Source organism: Ambystoma mexicanum, chromosome 10, assembly GCF_040938575.1.
Source record: "Ambystoma mexicanum isolate Mex_15411 chromosome 10, UKY_AmexF1_1, whole genome shotgun sequence".
Classification (NCBI taxonomy): Eukaryota; Metazoa; Chordata; class Amphibia; order Caudata; family Ambystomatidae; genus Ambystoma; species Ambystoma mexicanum.
Window position 1 is genome coordinate 1,504,908,412 of NC_090932.1, and position 21,331 is coordinate 1,504,929,742.

Consider the following 21,331-nt stretch of genomic DNA (forward strand, 5'->3'; position numbering starts at 1 on the left):
CCACATAATGGATTTGCATCATTACTCAGGGGCTAACCAATCCAGGCTAGGATGGTTGAATAGATGTGCCATTGACATTGTACACCAATACCAAAGCAGTTACACAAGGGTTTCTGTGCTTAACTGATGATTCGGAAAAGATCTTCACAAGCAAATCGAGTTGTATTGGGTTCGACAAGAGCAACATTTATTATTTGCTCCATTTACCCCAACATCAAATGTGGTTTGTGGTGTTGCTTGGCTGTATATACATGGTTAATATTATTTAAACTGTTCAAATCTATGTGTCGTTGCTCAGTTAATGAAGTGCTGAACCATATTAAGTGATTATATAGAGAAACAAAGACAAGAGCAATTATGAAACTGATTTATACAACTGCTACTAGCCGGGCCCTATGGAAATTTCATGGAAAAGATCGGGATCAGATGGAGGTTTGTGCTGATGTGATGGGGACACAGTGGAATCAATCATGCTCAGCATGTTATTCTGGCAGGTGTAGGAAAGAACTACTCTTATTCCATTTACAGCAGGATGGTTTGGCAAATAACTGTAAAAGTTTATTTTCCCCAAGGAGGGTTGCAGAAAAACAGTACTGCAGACAAACATTACTGCTGAAGTGTTTCTTTGTTTTTAAAGCAGGCAGTAATAACTTGTAAATTCAACATATCACATATGTAAAGATTCCTCTGTAGGAAGGCAAGATCATTTCACAAACAATAGGGGATAGACGTCTGGTTGACAATGTTAGAATTTGGTTAGGGGAGTTGCTGAATATTTTGTTAAATAGGTTTATTGACAGAAAAAGTGACTTGTACACATGGGTATTAAGTTCACACAGATAATAGTTGAATATGGAATTAGCTTTGAAGAAGGAAACTCTTTCAAGCTAGATGTAGGATGTTCTTTTTGATCTAGTAATAGTGAAGTGCATACTGATTTCAGGAGTACCTATTATGCACTTAGAGGTTATCCACTTCCAACTTCAAACACTCCCCCAGGAAACAGGACTTTGTAACAACATTTCGGAACCTGGCAGAACAGAACAGGCATACATAACAGATAGGTTTTGGTTTGGAAGGATGTATGCGCCCTCTTGAAGGACAGTATACAACATATATTGCACGTATGCCGGGGGAGGAAGGTGCTGATCTTTTTTTCGTGGAGGCTCAAATTGACCACAAGGGTAGGATGGTTCTCGTACATATTGAACATAGGGAGTTATGCATTATTGATACATGCACACCCAACCACAATGCCTCTTTTTTCCACTCGTTATACAGGACGCTGGGCCCATTTCAGGACAGCCTTTGGATATGGGGTGGTGATTTTAACAGTACCCTCAACCCACTGATTGATAGATCTCCTGTTAAATACACTTGCCCATCCCCAGCGGCAATAACTCTAGGGAGGATATTGAATGACCTGGCCCTAGTTGATATTAAGAGGGAGGTTCACATGGGGATACTCACATTATTCTGTGCCACATAGTGTTTTCACACGGATCGACTATATGTTCACGGGCCGGGAGAACAGATTCAAGTTCTTTGATGTGTGCCATCTTGGATGTTCAATATCAGACCATGCTCTACACTGTGAGCAATGACAATACAGCTCTTCGCTACTTGGGTCTTGCGTGGGCCCGACCCCCTCTCCTGGCATGGAGATTGAGAGCTGAGGCGCTGACGGACGAACCGTTTAGAGACCATTTGAATAGCATAATCAGTGCATTTATTTAGGTAAATGAAGGTAGCATGAAGAGTTAAAAGGACGATCTGGGAGTCTTGTAAAGTAGTGATTAGGGGGGGAGTCGATAGCTACAATGGGTGTGCGGAAATCTCTGCTGGCGGATCGGAGTCGCAAAGAAGCGGATATCGATATGGCAAAAAAATGCTCCTGAACTGGACCACGAAGGGGAGTCGGACTTGATATCTCTGTTACAGAAGTGCATTGGCGCGTGGCAGAGGCTCACACAGGACCCTTTCAATGCTGAATCAGGATCTTAAAATTCTGGAGAGTAGGTTACAGAGGGTGATAACTTCCCTTATCCATAAAGACCAGAATGGATTAGTAACCGACAGAAATACTTTGCACAATTTGCAACGTTTACATCATGTCATTGACAGGATTAGAGACCTAGACAAACGATACACAGTGGTTTCGATAGATGCTGTTAAGGCATTTGATTCAGTGTGTAAGCGGCTTTGCAATGCTTTGGGGACCCTATGATCCGCTGGGTAAGACTTTTATACACTATGTCCATGGCTACGGTGCGTACTGGGAGTGAGAGCTCAAAGACCTGGGAGTTGAGGAAGGGCTGTGAGGAACCTGAAGGCGTCCTCCCTTCTTTTCCCCCAGAATCCTCCTCTCAAATCATCACTTTTGGATCCCAAACCTGGGGGTGGATATACAAGGGTGGATCACCTAGGTCAAGGAAACTTGGGGAGAGGACGTCCTTGGGTGAGACATGCTATCTCGCATTCCCTTTTCAAAATGAACCTTCTGTCCCAACAACATTTGTAGGTTATGGTCAGCCTTTCCCCTTTTTGCCGCCACAAAAGGTTCCCCAGAAATACCACTTCAACACTGAGACGAGGAAGAGACCAACTAGGAGGACCCATCCTCATTCCTTTGATATAAACCTCCCCAAATACCACTCTGGTACTGAGACGAAGAAGAGAGCTATGGAGGAGTCCAGATGGAACAGCCAGGCATGTCCCTTTACCTATGGTCAGGCAATTGAACTAAATGTCCCTTGCCTGTGGTCAGTTAGCAATCCCAATGGGTTTAACAATGCGGCCTGTGCACAAGAAGGGGAGAGAAACAGCAGGCAGGAGCTTGGAGCCGGCTGGTGTGGGAGAGAGGTGGCCCAGACAGACAGGAGCAGGAGACACGGGTGCTGGAAGCCGTGTCGAGCAGGGACAAGGGACACCAAGGCTGGCCCAGAGAAGGTCTGGAGGGCTTGCACACCCTCCAAGTCAGGCACAAGCAGCAGGAGCTCTGGGGTGCCGAAGTACTCTGGTCGCCGTGAACCCCCAGGAGAGCGAGTGGTGCTCTCTCCGGCCACCACAGGGGAAGAACGGAGGCAGTGGAAGCTGAACGAGGAAAGGAATGAAGCCGACGGGAGCTGCCGCATGAAGGCAGTGAGTGTAAACAAGGCATACTCATAGCAGGGCACTTTGGGAACATGAAGAAAGCATTTCTTGAATAATCGAACAAACTGGAAATTGTGAGGGGCCTTTTACAGTGCTTATGGGTAGGAAACTACTTGTTAGAATTCTTATAGGATTATTGTATAAGCAAGGGATATAGAAGTAATTTTCATTTTAAAGTAAATGAGGATAACAAATTATGAAGATTGAGCTATAAACCAGGAGAGTGCAATGTTTGGCTTTGACCGTGTTTGCTTGCATCACCAGTTAATCTGTGTGAATGCAAAAAGAGCTGCCAGAAGCCACGGCTTAAACTGCAGCTTCACTTGGAGTTTTTTATTTGGGGGGTGGGGGCTCTGGCACACGTTAAGGAACATGGGTATGCTGAGACAAGTCTAAAGAAAGGTCGGTAACGTCTCTGACTACAAATATGATGTACATTGTGTATGAGCTTCACGGACATCTGACAGATGCCTTTTGGCTCTTCCCTGTCTCCAGGAATTGTCCGGTGGCAGAACTCTGCCCACTAACTTTGTGCATGGCATGAAGGAAATGTTGGTGAGCAACATTGACTCATACTATTTAATTCCACTGGGTCAATGGGATTAAACAACGGTGACACTTCATGCGCAGGGACTAACCCTTAGTAACCTTGAGTAACCTTGAGTAACTCTGCTAGATTTGCTACTGAATGCTTTTTAGCAACCTACTAGGGTCACATCCAGCTGGCTCCATGATAAGATGATTTGAACATGCTTAATGAGATAATACATCGACAGTGGCTCATTAAATACACTTCTTCTAAATTTATTAGCTTCTTAGACAGTAAGTAATTTTTTAATGAACATAAGACTGATATGTACTTTTATGTGATATTCTCTTAGCAGTCCATAAGGCTCAAGAAGAAGAGGTTGTTGCCTCGAAACGCGTCAGCCAAAAAAGTGGACTTGTACATTGAATTGTTTGATATCGATTGTTATTAAAATTCCATTTTTATTAATGAAAATTGAATGGATGTTTTCCTGATTACTAGTTAGGACAAAATGTGGCTAATTTCGTATTGAAATTTTGACTGTTTTGTACACTATTTGAAAGTGTGCAGGGGATGGGAGGATCCAAACTTTGGATCTTCTTTTCTCCTTTGTATCTTGTGCCGGTTATGTGCCAGTACCACAGTTCCTGCCCTGCACCTTAACATTGTTTCAAAATTCTGAATTTTTCAGATTTGAAGAGTGGTGTGCACTAACATTTCCTGGTTCTTGCAAATAAATACCAGTGTAACCATCTGACAGACATGGCCTTATCTCCTGCCTGCTGCTTCCAAACCGAGTGTAGAGCAGGTCTCCACTCCAGTGACACAGAGAGGCTTCTTAAGTTAAACTGATGACATAACACATCTCCTGATGAATGTTCTGAGATTTACGAAAAAAGAACTGAAACATGTTGAGCTTTATATTCTAGTATAATGTTCTACTAGAGATAAACAGTGGACCCCATTATAGGGCTCGACAACCGAAAGACTGCATATGCTTCACAAGTTGTGAATTAATTGTGTTTATAGATGTAACACTATCCTCCTTTTTTGAGGACATTTTGTCACTATTAGTCTTGTGTTTTATTGTGTTTTACATTTGATCTATTGTACCAACAACAAACTTTTTGTTGTTTTTTAGAGCAATGATTTTCTGATTAAATTCATATTTTTGTAACTGATTATCTATAGACTAATTGTATCCTTTGGTCTAACTGTTGATAGAGTTGCTAACTACCTTCTGTAATATTTAAAGCTTTATCCTCCCAAAACAAGGTAGAGTGCCCACTTCTTGTGGTCTATTTTGGGTTTCCTCCATTTGATACGAAATAGGGAATCCTGCCACATTCATAGCTGAATCAGTGACAGACAGTGACTATGTGCATGATTGTGCAAATTATATTGAATTTTATGATGATATACCCTGTGTAAAAGAAAATGCCTTGTCAGGAGGAGAAATTCTCTTTATTGATGGTTCTTTAAAAATTTATCAAACTAGTGGAGAAAGACATTCTGACGCAGCTATAGTGAGGCACAGAGCAAATGACGGATTTGAGGTTGTAGCAAGTGCCAGACTACGGGCCTCATTACACGTTGTGCGGTAATGGAATACCGGTAAAGTTTTACCGGTACCGTTAATTCCCTAAACCAATCACGACCCGGACCCACCGCTATCTGCGCACCCGTTAATTACGGTGCCACTAATAGCGGCAAGGGCGCGGGCGCGCAACCCCCAGGCCGGAATTAGCGCCATGGCGCTAATACCAGGCCATCACAAGCCATGCGGACATGGTATTAGCGGCATGTAAAACACCCAAAAACCCCTTACCGGCATGGCGCTAATAACGGCATCGAAAAGCACCCGTTAAGAGACCTGAGCAGTGTACCCATCAACTACAGGTGGACACAATCAGCACAGGTGCATGCAATGGAGACAGGCAGCACAAAAGAGCACACCACACCCCTACCCACACCCCTTCCCACACCAAGATGGCCCCAATAGCAGCAGCATGACATGACAGCCTTGACTACATGATAGCAGTGCAGCACCAACAACAACAGGCCACACCAGAGATGACCCGTAACAGGTACCCATTCCTCACACCATACACGCAATGCCAGCGATCCACTGAGGAGGTGGCTCCCAACCCCTGTACGGAACCCACAGAACCAGCAGGAAGAGGACAACAATATTGCACATCCCCGTACCTGCGTCGTGATAGAGCTGGCAGTCAGACTTCCAATGACAGTGCTCCGCTGCCTAAGCAGCCTGTGTGAGGCACTCCTGTACAGCCGTGTCAAAGTGGCAAAGATAACCAAGCCATGTGTAGAGCACCAAAAATGTGCAAATGGCGGAATGTGCCAATGCCACCTGAAATTGACATGCAACCACCAGAAGAGCATGATGGGGATGTGGATGAGTACGGGTGGAATGCCCCAGCAGAACATGCAAGAGGCAATGCCAAGAGGGCACAACGATGTGCGTCAGCATCTGATGCTGAAATCCCATCAGGCACAAAGGTGAAAAAGCATGGACGGAGATGGATATTGTTGCCCTGGTGCATGTTTGGAGTACCATAAAGGACCCTGTCCGAGATAAATGACACATACGCAATGATGGAGACCACGCTTGGGTTTCAACTTCAGAACAACTGTGTATTGAACAGAATGTGATAATAAATGCAACACCCCAAAACACCCAAATGCACCCTTACCCCCCTCCCCCCCAAACACCCAAATGCACCCTTACCCCCTTCCCCCCCAAAACACCCAGGTGAGTCTCATGGTGTCTATAATGTTTCCTGCACCACATGTGCCACCTGGTCCTTGGTGGAGCTAAGCATCAGGGCCCCCACCGACATCGGGTTGCTGTGATGCGGGGCACCTCAGGTTGCGCAGTGAGCGGCACAGGGGGCTGGTCTGCTGGGAACTTGTTGAGGAGGAGGTTCCCGGTCGATCCTGTGTTGGGGGTTGGTGATGCTGCTCCATGATGTCCCCAATACGTAGAATGGCCTGGCGGAGTTGGCCCATCTCCTGGCATATCCTGTCAGTGCAGGCCTCCATGGCCTCCTTTGTTTGTCCAGCATATTTTTGGAGGTCATCCCTTAGACGGACTGTCTCGGCCACATGCTGGGCGACCAGCGCAGCCATGTCTTCCTGCCTCCGGCTGATGGTTGCAAGGTCTTCCAGGGTGGTAGATGCCGCTGGGCTGGACGGCGCGCCCTGGTCCATGCACCCGGCATCCGGTGAGGACAGCTGAGGGCTCCATGCACCTTCTACAGTGAGGGTGTCATGTGCTCCCTGGGTAGCAGATCCGGACGTTGCCCTCGGACTCCCCTCAATGGACCATGTTGGGCTGGGGACATGGATGAGTTCTGGACGTCGATTGCGTCCTCCTCGTCACTGGCCTGTGCGGTGGCTGCTGCCTCCTCAGTGGAGCTGGTGGCTGCGGAGTGCGTGCCCTCCGTGCTCATCTCAGCAGTGATGGGGCACACTTGCGTGGGTTCGGCTACAACAGGAGCCGTGCCCTCAGGCTGTGATGCAATGGTGCTCCTGCTGCCCTTGGCCCTCTGCAGATGGACTGTCCACCCACTTCCACTGGAGGTGGTGGCGGTGTCACCCCTCTCATGCATTCTGGCTTTTTTGGCTGCTGGAGGAGTACGTGCTGCGGTGCTTGTCTCTCCAGTGTCGGTGATCCTGTGGAGGACATGAATAGGGTACATCATCGTTAATGGGTCTAGGTGCCTCATGCAGAATGTTCACGTCATGCTGCTCTATGCATTGGGGCCTATTCATCAGTGATTCTTGTCATGGGGATGTCGGGTTGGTCATGCATAGATGGGTCAGTATTGCACGTGTATATGGTGATGCATGCATGTATGTGTGTGGCAGGACCAATGGCTTGGTCATCGACACGTGTTTGGGGTACCCCCTCACCCTTCACTATGCATTGTTTGACGTATTCACTCACCTCCATCAGATGAGATGGCCACACCATGCTCCATGTCTCCGACCCCCTCTATGGCTTCGACTCCGATGGTGGAGGCACATGTCTCCTCCCACTCCTTCATCTTCAGAGGTGATTCTGCGCCTCCTCCTGTGGCCATTGCAAGGTTGCGGTTGACTGAAAGGATATTCCGCACACGTAGCCGACGGTCGTCCCACCTCTTGCGGCAGTCCTTCACGCTGCGGGTGGTAGTCCCCACTGCACTTACTTTGCGGGCTACTTCGTCCCAGATGTCCTTTTTCTTGATGCTCGCCGCCCGGCGCATATCATTGGCGAATACGACCTCCGCATTGGCTACAAGTGTGCTAGTCAGCATAATGAGCTCCTCTGGTGTGAATTTCTCTTTCCGCTGTCGGTCAGAGGATTTTTTCGGGGCCTTTGACATCTTCAGGCAGTCCTGGATGGTTTTTGGTCAGAGTTCTCCGGTAAGATGTCCTGGATGCAGAGGATGGCACTGGATTGTGTTTTTAAAGATGGCCGCCGTTCTCTTTCCCGTTCCTGTGCGATGACGCTATTTCCGGTTCCGCTTTTTGACGGTGTCCGCTAATAGTGGTGACCGCTATTAGCATGTTGCGTGAGGGAGGAGGTACTATCAGCACTGTGGTCGAGGCCGGTAATGGGCATTTTGTGGACTTTTGCGGCATGGCGGTAATGACATTTACGGCATGGCGCTATGCTCGTGTCCGCGAACTCGTAATGGGCCGCTATTAGCGGTCTTTAGCGAGGGCGGACATGCTAATAGCGCCATGCCGTAAAATTCCGATTTTTACCACACAACGTGTAATGAGGCCCTACGTCTCACTTTTCAGCGCAAGCAGCAGAATTGGTAGCGCTTATTGTCGCGCTGGTGAAACACGAAAGGCATGAAGTGACGGTGTACAGTGACTCTGCATATGTGACATCAACCGTACACCCAGGGTTAGCACGTTGGAAAAGGAGGGGCTACCTCCGTGCGGACGGCACTCCAGTGCAGCAGGAATCTTAATTGGACAGGCTTATTAAGGCACTACATCTCCCAGTAGCCATCGTGATTGTTAAGTGCACAGCTGACACTAAGCGAACAGATTTTATTTCTTGTGGGAACGAAGCCGTAGATGTTGAATCCAAGAGGGTTGCATAGTCTCCAGATATCTCAAGTTTTGATTTGCCAAATGTCAAAGAGAAAGTCACAGTTAATGGAGATTCAAGGCAGTGCACCGCAGGAAGAGCAGGAGCTATGGAAACAAAGGGGTTGCTCTTTATCCCCCACAAAAGCATTATGGCGGCAGGATAGCACTGGAAAGCCAGGGATGTCAGTAGCGTTATTAAAGGTAGTGCCTCAACAGCTGCACTACCCTGGGCATGTAACTAGGGAAAGTCTTGCTGCAACAATTGCAGAAGATTGGTTTATTCCACATTTGTTAGAACGCGTTGCATTTTATGTAGTAAACTTCATGGTCTGTCAGAGGGTTTACCACTGGGCATTCACTGAGAACGATTAGAGGAGTAATTCGTTAACGGAATGGTCCTTTTCAGCATTTACATATTGACTATGCTGATATGCTGCAGGTGTGTATTGGATACAGCTATCGGATAGTGGTGGTGTGTCCCTTCTCTAGGTGGATTGAGGCAGGTCCGTATACACACCCTGATGCCACTTGCGGAGCAAAGTTTTTAGTGCGCAAAGTCTTTCAAAGATGGGGAGTGTGTGAAGTGCTGACAACCAATAATGGGCCACATTTTGTTAATGAAGTATTTGAACAGATGGGGTTTTTATTGAATATTAAGCATACATTTTCTTCTGCTCATCACCCGCAAGCGAACAGGATATTTGAGAGACTCAACGTCCTCCTTAAAGAAAGGATAGCCATGTTAAAACTGACACTGGAGAAGGGATGGCTATATTGCCTACCCTTAGATTCATATGCCCTAAGGAATCAGTCTGGTTTGGACCGCCACCTCACCCCCAAAAACTAGTAACAAGGAGGCGAATGCAAACGCCTCTTACAGTTCCATGTAGGAGTAGAAGTGATGCCCAGAGTACAGAAAAGATGTTAGAAAATGAATTAAATGAATATTTGACATGTATGACATCTGGCAACTCATTTCAGATCAACTCAAGCACCAAGGAGGGTGGTCTCAGAACACAGATGAAAACCTTTCAGCAACCGGATCTCCTGAACTATTATTGACACCTAAACTGTTTATTTGAGATGCCATATTAATAAGGAATTTTCCCGTAAGTAGCACAAGCCACGGTTCAATTGTCCTTTTATTGTGGAAAACAGAACTCCCTCAGCAGTAAAAGCCCAAGGCAGGCGAGCTTTGCTTCATTTAAATGACACTAAACCATACAGAGGCGGGACCGTACCTCCCACCGCTGCCAATTTAGAAGCAAGACAAGAAGTAGAATTTCAGCGTGCAGACTCGATCGATGACATAGAAGGACGATAAATCAACTAGCAGATAAATGCAGATTTGCATTTGGACTGTGACTCACCTTAGACATTCCTCATAGATATTATATCAGGCGTGCAATTCTTTGCTGAGAGTCACAGGAATCTTGAAAAATGAACTTTAGGAAAGTATTGATGTATCACAAATATGCCTGATTTTGATTTCGAGTTCAAAGATTGGAAAATAGAACAGTATCCGGACTTGTTTCTCACTGAGTATCTATTTGGTTAGACCCATGGTTTTAACTGACAGGGATGTGCAATGTCTTGTACTTACTGTTTTTATATTTATCCTTCAAGCTTATCCTGCTCTTGTCAGAAGAAACGTTGACATTTGCACTTTTACAGGATCCTAAAATGGGCCAGTAATCAAAAGATTGCTAATTGCAATCATTGAGCAAACATTACAACTGCAAGAGTAAGAATTAATTTGGTAAAAGTATATTAACAATGATTAATGATGAGGTAAACACGATTTTAGGGAATGAGCAAGCCCAACCAATCCCAGAAAGCCATAAATGGTGGGGACTAATATGATGGTTCGTGATATACCTATGTACAACCATACTCTGTCTTTGTTTCTTCCGTTTAGCATTCCTTATTACATTAATGCTCCGACCAACGCCGAAGTCCCTTTGATCCTCCCTACTACAGGAACTACTGTTGATTTGCCTGTTACCGAAGAGAAAAAACGCTTTGTGTCATCTCCCCACAGTAGAGCTGCTTTAGATGTGTTTCCATGGGCTGCAACCATTATGTTAGGGAGACACAGGAGAAGTGCACAAGAAGATAATGATGGGATAAATACATACTTGGATAGTGCAGACCACTTGGGTCACATGATGTGGTATCAGCACATGAGAAAGGTGGGGGGAAAAACATCTAAAGAGTGGTTACGTTTGCGCTCTCATTTCCTATGCCATGAATTCTGCCCGAATGCTTATTTCTAGAGAAATTCCAGAACACAATGCCAAATGTCTTGTTCACTTTGCAGCATTCATGACTTGAGGACAGTTCCAAGGCAATTGGGCCACTCTGCGATGGAGATCGAAATGGTAATTTCCATTCCAAGATGATTATATCAAGACTACACAGATGGAAAAGGAGCCTGCATAGAAGAGTAAGATGCTCACGTATCTTAGGGCAGGACAGGATGGAGTGGTCATAGAAGAAATGAAGAGAATGGACTCCTGATAGGGCAGAAATAGCTTGGACGCTGGAAACGATCGCAGCTGCTAGTCCAAGAAAGGATGTGAAGAAGGATTGATGTCCTGTGCAGCTCATCTATTGAAGCCGGAATACGTGAAAGAAGTGCAAAAAGTCATGGGCGACAAAACATGCCAAGCTGCTGACATGGATAGAAGACGAATCAGGTCCAATGTTTGTGTTTCCACTGGCAAATGCAACACTGTGCTTTCCAAGAGAAGGAAAGAAGCATGTAGGAGATAACATAGGTTGCAAGCTTACAGTTGTGTCTCCAGAATGGGAGCATGGACAGCCATCCCGATGGAACGATATTGGGCTTGTGGATCCAGAGCCTACATGAAGCTGCCCAAGGATTGGCGAGGAACGTGTTCTTTGGTGATTATCCATGTTCCAGCGTTAGTGATTCCTCAGAGTGACCTGAACATTGGAGAATTTACGAAAGCAGATGCCCAAGGAGATGATCACTTGAATTTCTCAGTCGAACCAAGAAAGAGAATTACTTTTCAGCAAAATCAATAGGCGCATATGAGGCTATCCCGTATGAGCATAGGTTGTTCAGTAAAACTGCTTCAATCTTCACGACTATCTTTATGCCTGGGATCCAGACGATGGCGAATGCAAAGTGGCTGCAAATCGCTTGGTGGGAGCATCTGCAGACAACCAACACCACACTAAAGGGATTCAATGCCATCAAGGAAGAGCTGGGGGTCATACGAATGATGACCCTCCAGAACAGAAATGTCCTTGAAATGATTACAGCGATGGAAGGATGAGTTTACGCCAAAAATCGGGCCAACGTGTTGCACATTCATACCTTCTCACGATGACGAGAATGGGATTTTGACAGAGGCTATAACGTTGCTGATGAACCTGCATAACAAGATGGAAGACGAAACAGAGTATGTTGCCGATGACAGATGGTTTGCATCGATCTTCTCATGGGTTCCACAATGGATGGCAAACATCTTCAAGCTTCTTAGAGCAATATTGGTGATGGTGATGTTTGGATTTTGTGTGATCAGGATAATGATTACACAGTGCAAGAAGACAACCAAGAAAGCAGTGGGAATGAAGATCATGATTGCTGTCGAATCAGGGTTCAGACCCAAGGAGTTGACTGATGAAGAGATCAAAGGATGCATAAAGACCAGCATCGTAGCACCTGAGGGAACGAAGTTCCTGTATCCAAAGATCACAAGAAGTATGTGGAATGATGGGTCTATTGTAATCCGAATGACAGTGAAGTTACATGACCTGGAGTGTATCAAATCAGCTGGTTCTCTGAAGGGAGTGATGAAGATCTAGACTCCGAAAAAGCACTTCAAGAGAACATTCTAAGATGTGGAAACCAGTGAAGATGTGGTCGATGACACGACCAGAGGGGGGGATTGTAGAGGAGCAGCACAATACTTCTGCCGGAAGTCCCACCCCCCCTAATGCCTGTGATTGGAAGCCTGAAACTGCCCCATGCTTGACACCAGTAGTTATGACCATACCACAAGTGTTCAAGAAAAGTTATCAGTTGAGAAAGCCATAACAGAAGTATGCTTGAAGAGATGACAATCTCTTGACAGTGGTCCCTGAAGGAATATGAAAACGAGAGGAAGAGCAGCTGGTAACGTCACAATAAGTGAGAGTGACACACTAAGAAGATAAGAAGAAAAAGATGTATGAATCCTATAGAAACTGATGAGGAAGTAAAGAATCGGGTAAACTTTCGTATGCGAAAAGAAGATTGCACTTGTGAAGAGCACTGCAGAAAATACAAGCCATTTAATAAATGTACCGGTGCAGCAAGGCAAGTAGACTAAGTGATCATAGAAGCTAGCTATATGTAGTGAATAGGCTGCAGGCGAAGCCACCATTGTATGATGTCTGGACATCAGTGTCACAAACCTTAGTAAGTCCAAACTCACGGAGAAAGAAGAATCAAGAGCTGTGTGTGTGTCGCAGCAAAGACTTAGCTGGAGATGGTGGACTCGAGTGGTGAAGCTGTTTGGCCTGGTATCAAAGTTGGAGAAAGCCAAGGACAGTTATCTATTCTCAAAGGCAGAAAATGTGAGAAGCTGAGTCGGCCCTTGTTAAGGTGCAAAGAAAGAACACCACGAGTGCCAAGTTTATTAATTCAAGACAATTAAATGCTGCAAAATGGGCCGAATTGCGGTCTCCTGTCACGTGAGCCGAGGATGGAAATAGGAGTTGGGCATGCAGACCAGAACTGTGATAGGAGTGTCCCCATACTTCCTCATATTCCCATAGACGAGAATACATTGCAAGGCCAAGTTCAAAGGCACTCTTCATGGCAGAAGGCATGGACGATGAGATGTGGGGCTAATTGGGTGGGAAACAAAGTTATGTCCACCTCCTGGCACCTGTGTATGAGCTTACATGCTGCTAAGTGAGCCAAATGTTCCAGACATGGCACGAGAGTGACAACCAATTGTAGAGGGCCATGTAACTAAGGCCTGTATAGTTTAAGAGGCAATAGTATTCTGTGTACCTAATAATTGTTGAAGATGACTTGCACTAGAGGCTGGCTTAAGTTGCCCGCCTGATTGTAGAGACCCAACCACAATCCCAGTCCCTATAGAAAGTATACTTAGATATTCCCCTTGAACCAACCACAATCTCCCGCAGGTTTTTCTTATTTGCCACGTAGTATGACGTCACGTATGATGAATTCTCAGTATATAAATGTGTTTTTATATAAAATGTATTCAGAGCTAGTGCAAATGTCCGTTGATGTCCGTTGTAACTCCCCATTTTAGACAATTGATATTAAAACAGTCATAATTGGACGGTCAGATTATTTGGTGTAAGTTACTCTGCATCCCATCCTTTGCATGGCATGTTACTAATTAAGGAATTTATGTTCAGATCGAAACCATTTGTGGGCGAAATTAGCTATATCAGACATTCCAGCGTGCCTTCTGAATGTATTTGTTCTACTTGATACAGATACTCTAAAGGAGACCCAAGACAGAGTGAAACGGTTTGCGGATCATCATCGCACGTCAGCCCCAGACATCAAACCCGGGCAATGGGTCTGGTTGTCTTCTCGTTTCCTCCCAAGACACCTCAGTTCCCTAAGTACATGGGTCCATTCCGAGTATTGGCAGCGGTCGGAGCAGCAGCCTTTCGGCTGCGACTTCCGAACACCTGGGCCCGAATCCATCCAGTTTTCCATGTCTCCCAACTAAAACCAGACAGACGGAGTCAATTTCATCCTAGGATTCCCTCGCGCCCTCCACCCATCCTTTCCTCGTCCGGACCAGAGTATGAGGTCTCAGATATCTGCGACTCCCGATATCATCATGGAAGATTACAATATCTAGTTGACTGGAAGGAATATACCTCGTCTGACCGTACCTGGGAATCAGAGTCCGCAGTTCACGCTTCTCGATTAGTGAAACGATTTCACTGGAGACACCCTGGGAAGCCGAGGGGGAAGCACCCCAAAAAGGGGGAATACTGTGATGATTCTTCCCCATTCCAAGCATTGCGGCAGCTGTGTTACATCGCAAGTCCATTCCATCATGGCCGTGCGGGAAGCATGCAGCAACAGTTTAGTGTTTCCCACTCTGGGGAATACCCTGGTGACTACGCCCCCTTCACTCAGTCAGCATATCCGGAAACACGGCGGATGAATCTTCGCGTTGCTACTCTCTATCGAGCTTCGTAAGTACGCTTAGGCTCCTCATTTTGCATCTGGAATGACTATCACTTTCTATCCTTTTCTCCTGATCTGTTATCTCTAAACAGACCGCTCCTTTGTTCTTCCATGCAGACTCTGCACACGTCTATTCCTACAACACACGAAAGGCGAACTCTCACTCTGAACGGGCTCCGTCTGCAGACCGTGCGGTACGTTATTGATCAGCTGCATTCCCATTAGTTCCATGTACACACCGCTAGACCTGTCCTCACCATTGGGCAGTTTTCTCTGTCACAGGCATCCGGGCAGGCATTCAAACAGACCGCCATCCTGCACAGTGAGAGCTTCAGTACACCGAAGCAGATATTCTATCGGGCCCCCGTCCTTCATTGAGCTACTTTCTTCTTACTTACTTTATCTTGCTCTATCATTCTAGCTTTACAGTACTCTTCTCAGCCTCCCCTCAGCTCTAGACCTAATCCTTCACTATGAGAAAGAAGGCACTACTACAGGTCAGTAGTAAGCCATTTAATTGATCCGTAGGATTCTTCCGTCTGATGGTCTAAAGGCAATCCCTTACCCAAAACTCATTTTGTCTCATTTAGTCAACTTCCTGCTGAGGACGTAACAGCACATTGACAGACTCAAGACCTCTTCACCAACATCCCACTGCATTGGAGACTACGCACTATAGCAGCTCTCCACAGGGTTTTTTCCCCTATCAGGGTTTGCCCTGGAATTCGCTCCATGTTCAAGCCATCTAGCAGGGCCGTGGAGGGGTTTCCAGGTGAATTCTCTTATTCAGCAGGATCAGGCAGAGCAGTTTGACCAGAGGTAGGTGTCTTCCTGTACTTTCCCCAGCTCCTTTGGAGGAAAAGTAATTTATAGCATTACAATAATGTTTATAAGTTTGAATAATGATATTTCAATACTCTCAAGGTATCCTGTTCACAACAGGTTTGAAAGAGTGCTGTGTGTTGACCTCCTAGATGTTTAACTTGTATTAAGCAGATATAAGCAATATGCTCGTAAAGCTTAACTTCTCCCCCTAAGCTCAGCAAGTCTAAAATCTCATTGTTGGCCTCAGCGAAAGAGTTTGCGATTGTTTACCAAACTGTGGTTGAGTTGCTGCGTAGTTTAATAGGGACCCTGGGATTATTCGACAGAGAGTTCTTTAAAACAGAATCTTTGCAATGCGATTTACTAGGGCTTGTTCTATTCAAAAAAAATTTGGGCAGTTGGGAAATATCCCTATGGTAGAAAAGACAGAGGTACATTCTTTAGGTTTCTATATAATGAATGCACACAAAATAGGCAAAAACAAAATGTAAACTAATATTTACGAATAAGTCATAAAGAAAGCAATTACACAAGTCAATGGTGGCTTACCTATAAACCAGCTAGTTATATTTTATAAACACAAAATACTCTCCATTATTTGATAGCGGATGTGAGAACTATTCTGAAATGCCAAAGCTATGGTTAAGCAAATTGGAGGGGTGGTTGTTGCATGCCCTCCTAAATCTGCCATATTGTGTAACCACTCAGATTATTAGGTCTGAATTAGGATTACCATGTATATGCTAGGCATGCTAAATAGACTATCAAAGTAGCCAAAATTAAAATGGCTATACAGTCCTCTCTTTATTACATAGTAAATGAGACTGCCAACTAAAGAAAATCAATGTATGGGTATTTATTTATGCCTGTGTAAGATATTTGCAAATGAATGACTTTGCACAGGCCTCTCTTTTCATCCAGGTAGAAGTTGGACCTTTTTTGAGAAATACCTATAGGAAGGCATTTCAAATGGTACTGAAGGATGTATTTAAGCATTTGGAGAAAAAAAATGTGTGTGCCTTGTTTCAATACATTTCCTGAGTTTAGAGAAATGCAGAGTTATATTTTCAGATTCCCCAATAAAGCCTGTGCTAGATTTTATATTTATTTTAGTTTTTTATGCCCTTTCTTTTCTTTTTTTTATTTGTTTATGGTTACATGTAATCTTTACAAAACTTTAAGAGCATGTTTAAAAGAACAATAAAAAAAAAGAAAATGAAAACATTTAAGCATCCATCTAATCAACTTCATTACAAAATTCAAACTTAAGTCAGAACACAAGTTACGAACAAATTACACTTCAAAAACAAAATTGAAATAAACATTCTGTAAAACATATTTTGTAAATCAGTTGCCAGAACCATTCTGAACATTCCATAAAACATTTCATACATCAATTACATCATAATTCCATTAAAAAAGAAAGTAGATACAGAATTAAGACCATGGATTAAATTGTCAGCTCCCTATATGAATACTACTCCACAAACGGTGCATCCAACCTCCAGCAACAGTATAATATTATTCTCAGTACCATTGTTGAAGAACAGTTTCCCAATATACAGTTGGTTAGCATTATTTCCAAATACAACCTCTGCAGGTACTTCCCGTAGGGTACTAATTATGCAAACAAAGACTGGTTACACACATAATCCGTATTTGTATCATAGAATGTCTTACATACGCCCTTAGACCCAGTTTACTCAGGTCCTTCAGAAAATGTGCACAAAACAATTACACAGCAAGGAAAGTGAGAGCCCTACCTCAAACCTTTGGACACAATTTACACGTATCAATCAAAAATCTATTTGTAGGGAAACTTTATTGCTGTGTAGCATCTCCCACCAAAGATTTTCCAGGTTTACCCTTTCAGGGTTTGGGATGAACTTACTAAAACAGCTTATACGTTCCAATCTTAAACACTCGCAATCAATTAAGAGATGTCTTATTTTTTCTGGAGCACCAGTTGACTTGCAGAACCTACGTGCAGTTGGGGGACCACCCCCTTTCTTCCTGATATCCTGTATCTCCCCAGTATGGAGTACATTGAACCTGAAGCGCATTAATTCATGACACCACTGCTTATCAGGGGATTGAATCAGATACGGCTCAATGGACCTCCTTTCTTACAGTGTGAAACCAAATGGGAATAGAGCTATGTTTCGAGGACGTTTTCCATGGTATTATTCCAATCCATGTATTCCATTAACATTTTTACTTTCCCAGGATTGAAGATCAACAGTTGCTGAGAGACTCCCAATTTTACTAAAGATTCTAGGCATTCGGCTTTCAAGTCAAGTAGGTACCGAGAAGCAACAAGACCATTGCGCTAACCACTCCCCATCAAGTCATACAAAGAATCTTTAGGCGCAGTCAGCAGTTTCCTATAAAGAGAGATCCTGCGCAACATAACCATATTTTCTTTTGACAGTAAACCAAGATAATACCGAATAGTCGCTAATGGCACACATTTTGGGAGGCAACTCAAAACTGACCTCAGAATACGTGCTTCATGTCTGTACAATTCACAACTAGCCCAACTTGGCAAAAGTTCCAACCCATAAGAGAAATGAAAAATTACCTTATGTTTATAAAATTGAATGAGGGGCAAAAAAAACATTTCCCATAGAGCTCATCTATTTTTTTTAACTGTGCAATTTGTGGGCTAACCTTCCCCTCAAAGTATTGTCTAGAGTATATTTTTTTATTGGCTCCAAAAATGGGAAAATGCAAATAACACATTCTCACTGCCAATTTGTCATGGTCAGTTGTACTTTCGTTTTAAAAACCTATGTTGGATGTTACAGGTGTGAAGAAAGATATGAAGAAATAATTGCAAATGTGTAGTTTTTGTGGGAAATGTGATGTCTTGAGAACCTACAACATATTTTTATTATATGCCAAAATAACAGATGCATTTCAGCCATTTTGTTTCTAACTAAATGTTTTTTACACAGAGTTTTAGATGCAATTGATGAGAACCCATATCTCATTGATTTTAGCCATGTATAGGTTTTATTATCACCGTAATCGATCATGAACTTTGGTTATGGAATTATTTTGAGATCACTGGATAATATTTGTATGTATATGGTGTAATTTTTTATCTACACCAAATCACTAAATAAATGTCCACATAAGCACAGAAGTTTAGAATGTCTCCATAATACAGTCCTATGAGTGATTTTATTAAATGAATCTTAAAGATTGAGGGGGTAACTTTTTTGGGATTTGCAAATTCATAAGGCAGTCAGTGAGGGAAGAGTCCTTTGCAGAATATAGGACAATGCGCCAAGGGTGATACAGTACAAATACTGTACAATGATTCAGTGATAGACACATCTTTTTACTTAATGTCTCTGACACTCCCTAGGTTATAAGCCCACCATTTACAGCTCAAAAACAAGGCCTTTGCTCACAATCCTCAGAATAGCTGGGCTGAAAGTGCTGGAGTAATGTGAACGAAAACAAACACAAATATACTTGATAAAATAAATGTGAATAGTATTGCAAATAAAAACTATTATAATAAAAGATTATAATGAATACAAAAGAATACCAATTTGTTTACCTGGCAACCAGAATTTGGTTTGTTTTTCTCATCTCTTCAGTTGCCTTGGATGTATTGCTTGCATCAAGTTGTTGTTTCAAATGATTAATTTCGGACTCGTAATAATCGCGTAAATCAGCTATATGCCGGGCGTGTTTTTCTCTCAAATGCTGTTTAATCCTGTAAAAATAGGCATTACATATCTGAACGAGGCAACGTTTGGTTCATTTTTCCCTCACTGAAGTAATACAACAGGTGCTACAGAAATCAGTCCGCTTTACACAGAAAATTGCATAAGACCACACAATTAATCAATAGGAAAAAGGTACTTGCCTGTAACAATAACCCTGCATCAACAGTAACCAAAAAGCTCATGTATAATTTTCGCTGTTTGGTATTGCATTTTCTGTATTTTATTAGAATTTATACGGCACTGTACGCCAAAGCAACGGTAGTTCCCTAAAACGGGTTTATTTATTCAAAGACTATTTTCAACCACTAAAACAAGTGTTCAGATTCAAATAAAGAACAGACTTGTCAGTAGAATTCTCTGTGGTGGTTTTCTGCATTTCAATATTTTCCTAAGTGGGCAGCCTTAGAGCCATCCCTCAATGTTCTGCACACAGGGAATCATGATCTTTTTTTTCTAACATCTCCTCCCATTATAGTGTAGAAAGGGGATCGCTTATACATCTAGGGAGGATACTCTTTCTGGGGAACTATTGTGAAAGGTAACAAAGAGCTCCATCTCCGGTTAGGGATGCTATCCAGCTCCATAACCTTTTGAGTAGACAGTTTATAGCAGAGGTGTGAAAAGCAGGGAAGCTATCCACAAATATTTCAGATGCAGACTTAGCCTACCCGGAAGACCATTATCACCTCTGCGCTCAACCAGTAAAATTAATTTAAGGTACTGACCAACTTCCAAGTAATTGACAAATTGTTAGGGCCAGAGGATTCCTCTGCAACGCTGTCATTGTGGCTTTACTGCTTGTTAGGGAGACATTTTGGGGCCTTATTTTTTAAGGCTCGGATATATCAACCAACTTGGTATAAAGGGTGTTTCCTTGCGTTCCTCAACCTGTAAGTGGAAGAGTGTCCAGAACAGTCAGGTCAACCCTCCAGGAGAAAGGAGCCTGTACAGAAATACAGGAAACACATTTGATTACCACACAATAAGGGCAGGGTCCACACATTAGATCTGTAAAAATATATAATTATAACAAAGTTTTGTATAGAGAAATCACTAGAAAATGTACAGATAAGTACCACAATAATAACTATTTAAAATATGACAAATAGAAAGTAGCAATCTCACAGGATTACATTAAAGGTGCTAATTCAGCGCCAGGTAGGGGGCGCTCCTACAAGGGTAGGGTGTACTGCTCTCCCCTGAAAAGAGCATGAAACAACCATAAATCATCAATGCAGTTAAAGAGCAGGTACTTTGAACCAAAAAAAAAACAGACAGACACAATAAATCACAACCACGCACTCTGAGAAGATAAATCAGCTTTTTACGGCTATTTATTCAAAGCTTACAAATACATAGAAATAACTCATAAAAATAGTAAGGTCATAGATCACAGAAGAAGTAAAGAAGTCAAAAGGAAATACATCACCGTGAGCGTAATAGAAGTCCTCATCTCGTCCAGAAGTGGCTGGAAGACCCCGGGGACAGCCAGGCCGAGAGAACCACAGCTCACAGGAAGGCCAGACGTAAGCGTCCTTCTCTGGCTGAAGTCTCACCTGACCCCCTCCGGGTTTCCGCTTATATACACACTCCACAATGGGGAGTTAAACCTCGAACATTCTGGAATTTGCACCTGCGCAGTTGAGGAACAGCCGTCGGTTGCCAGCTGGGTCAATCGAGAGCTCCCCTCAAGGAACGCAGGGCCTCCATGCTCTAAAAACAAGCTCCACGGAGAACAGTAGCAAGCCATAACACCATTAGCTT

General features: G+C 43.7%; 1 protein-coding gene across 3 annotated transcripts in view; it reads right to left on the reverse strand.

Annotated features, from left to right (window-relative positions):
* MPHOSPH9 (M-phase phosphoprotein 9) overlaps positions 1 to 21,331 on the reverse strand; it is a 1,008,430-nt gene that overhangs the window by 442,837 nt on the left and 544,262 nt on the right. For all 3 annotated transcript variants that reach the window (XM_069619661.1, XM_069619663.1, XM_069619662.1), the window contains one exon: positions 19,396 to 19,554. In XM_069619661.1, coding sequence (XP_069475762.1) covers positions 19,396 to 19,554 — 159 coding nt within the window. The remainder of the gene's footprint in view (positions 1 to 19,395; positions 19,555 to 21,331) is intronic.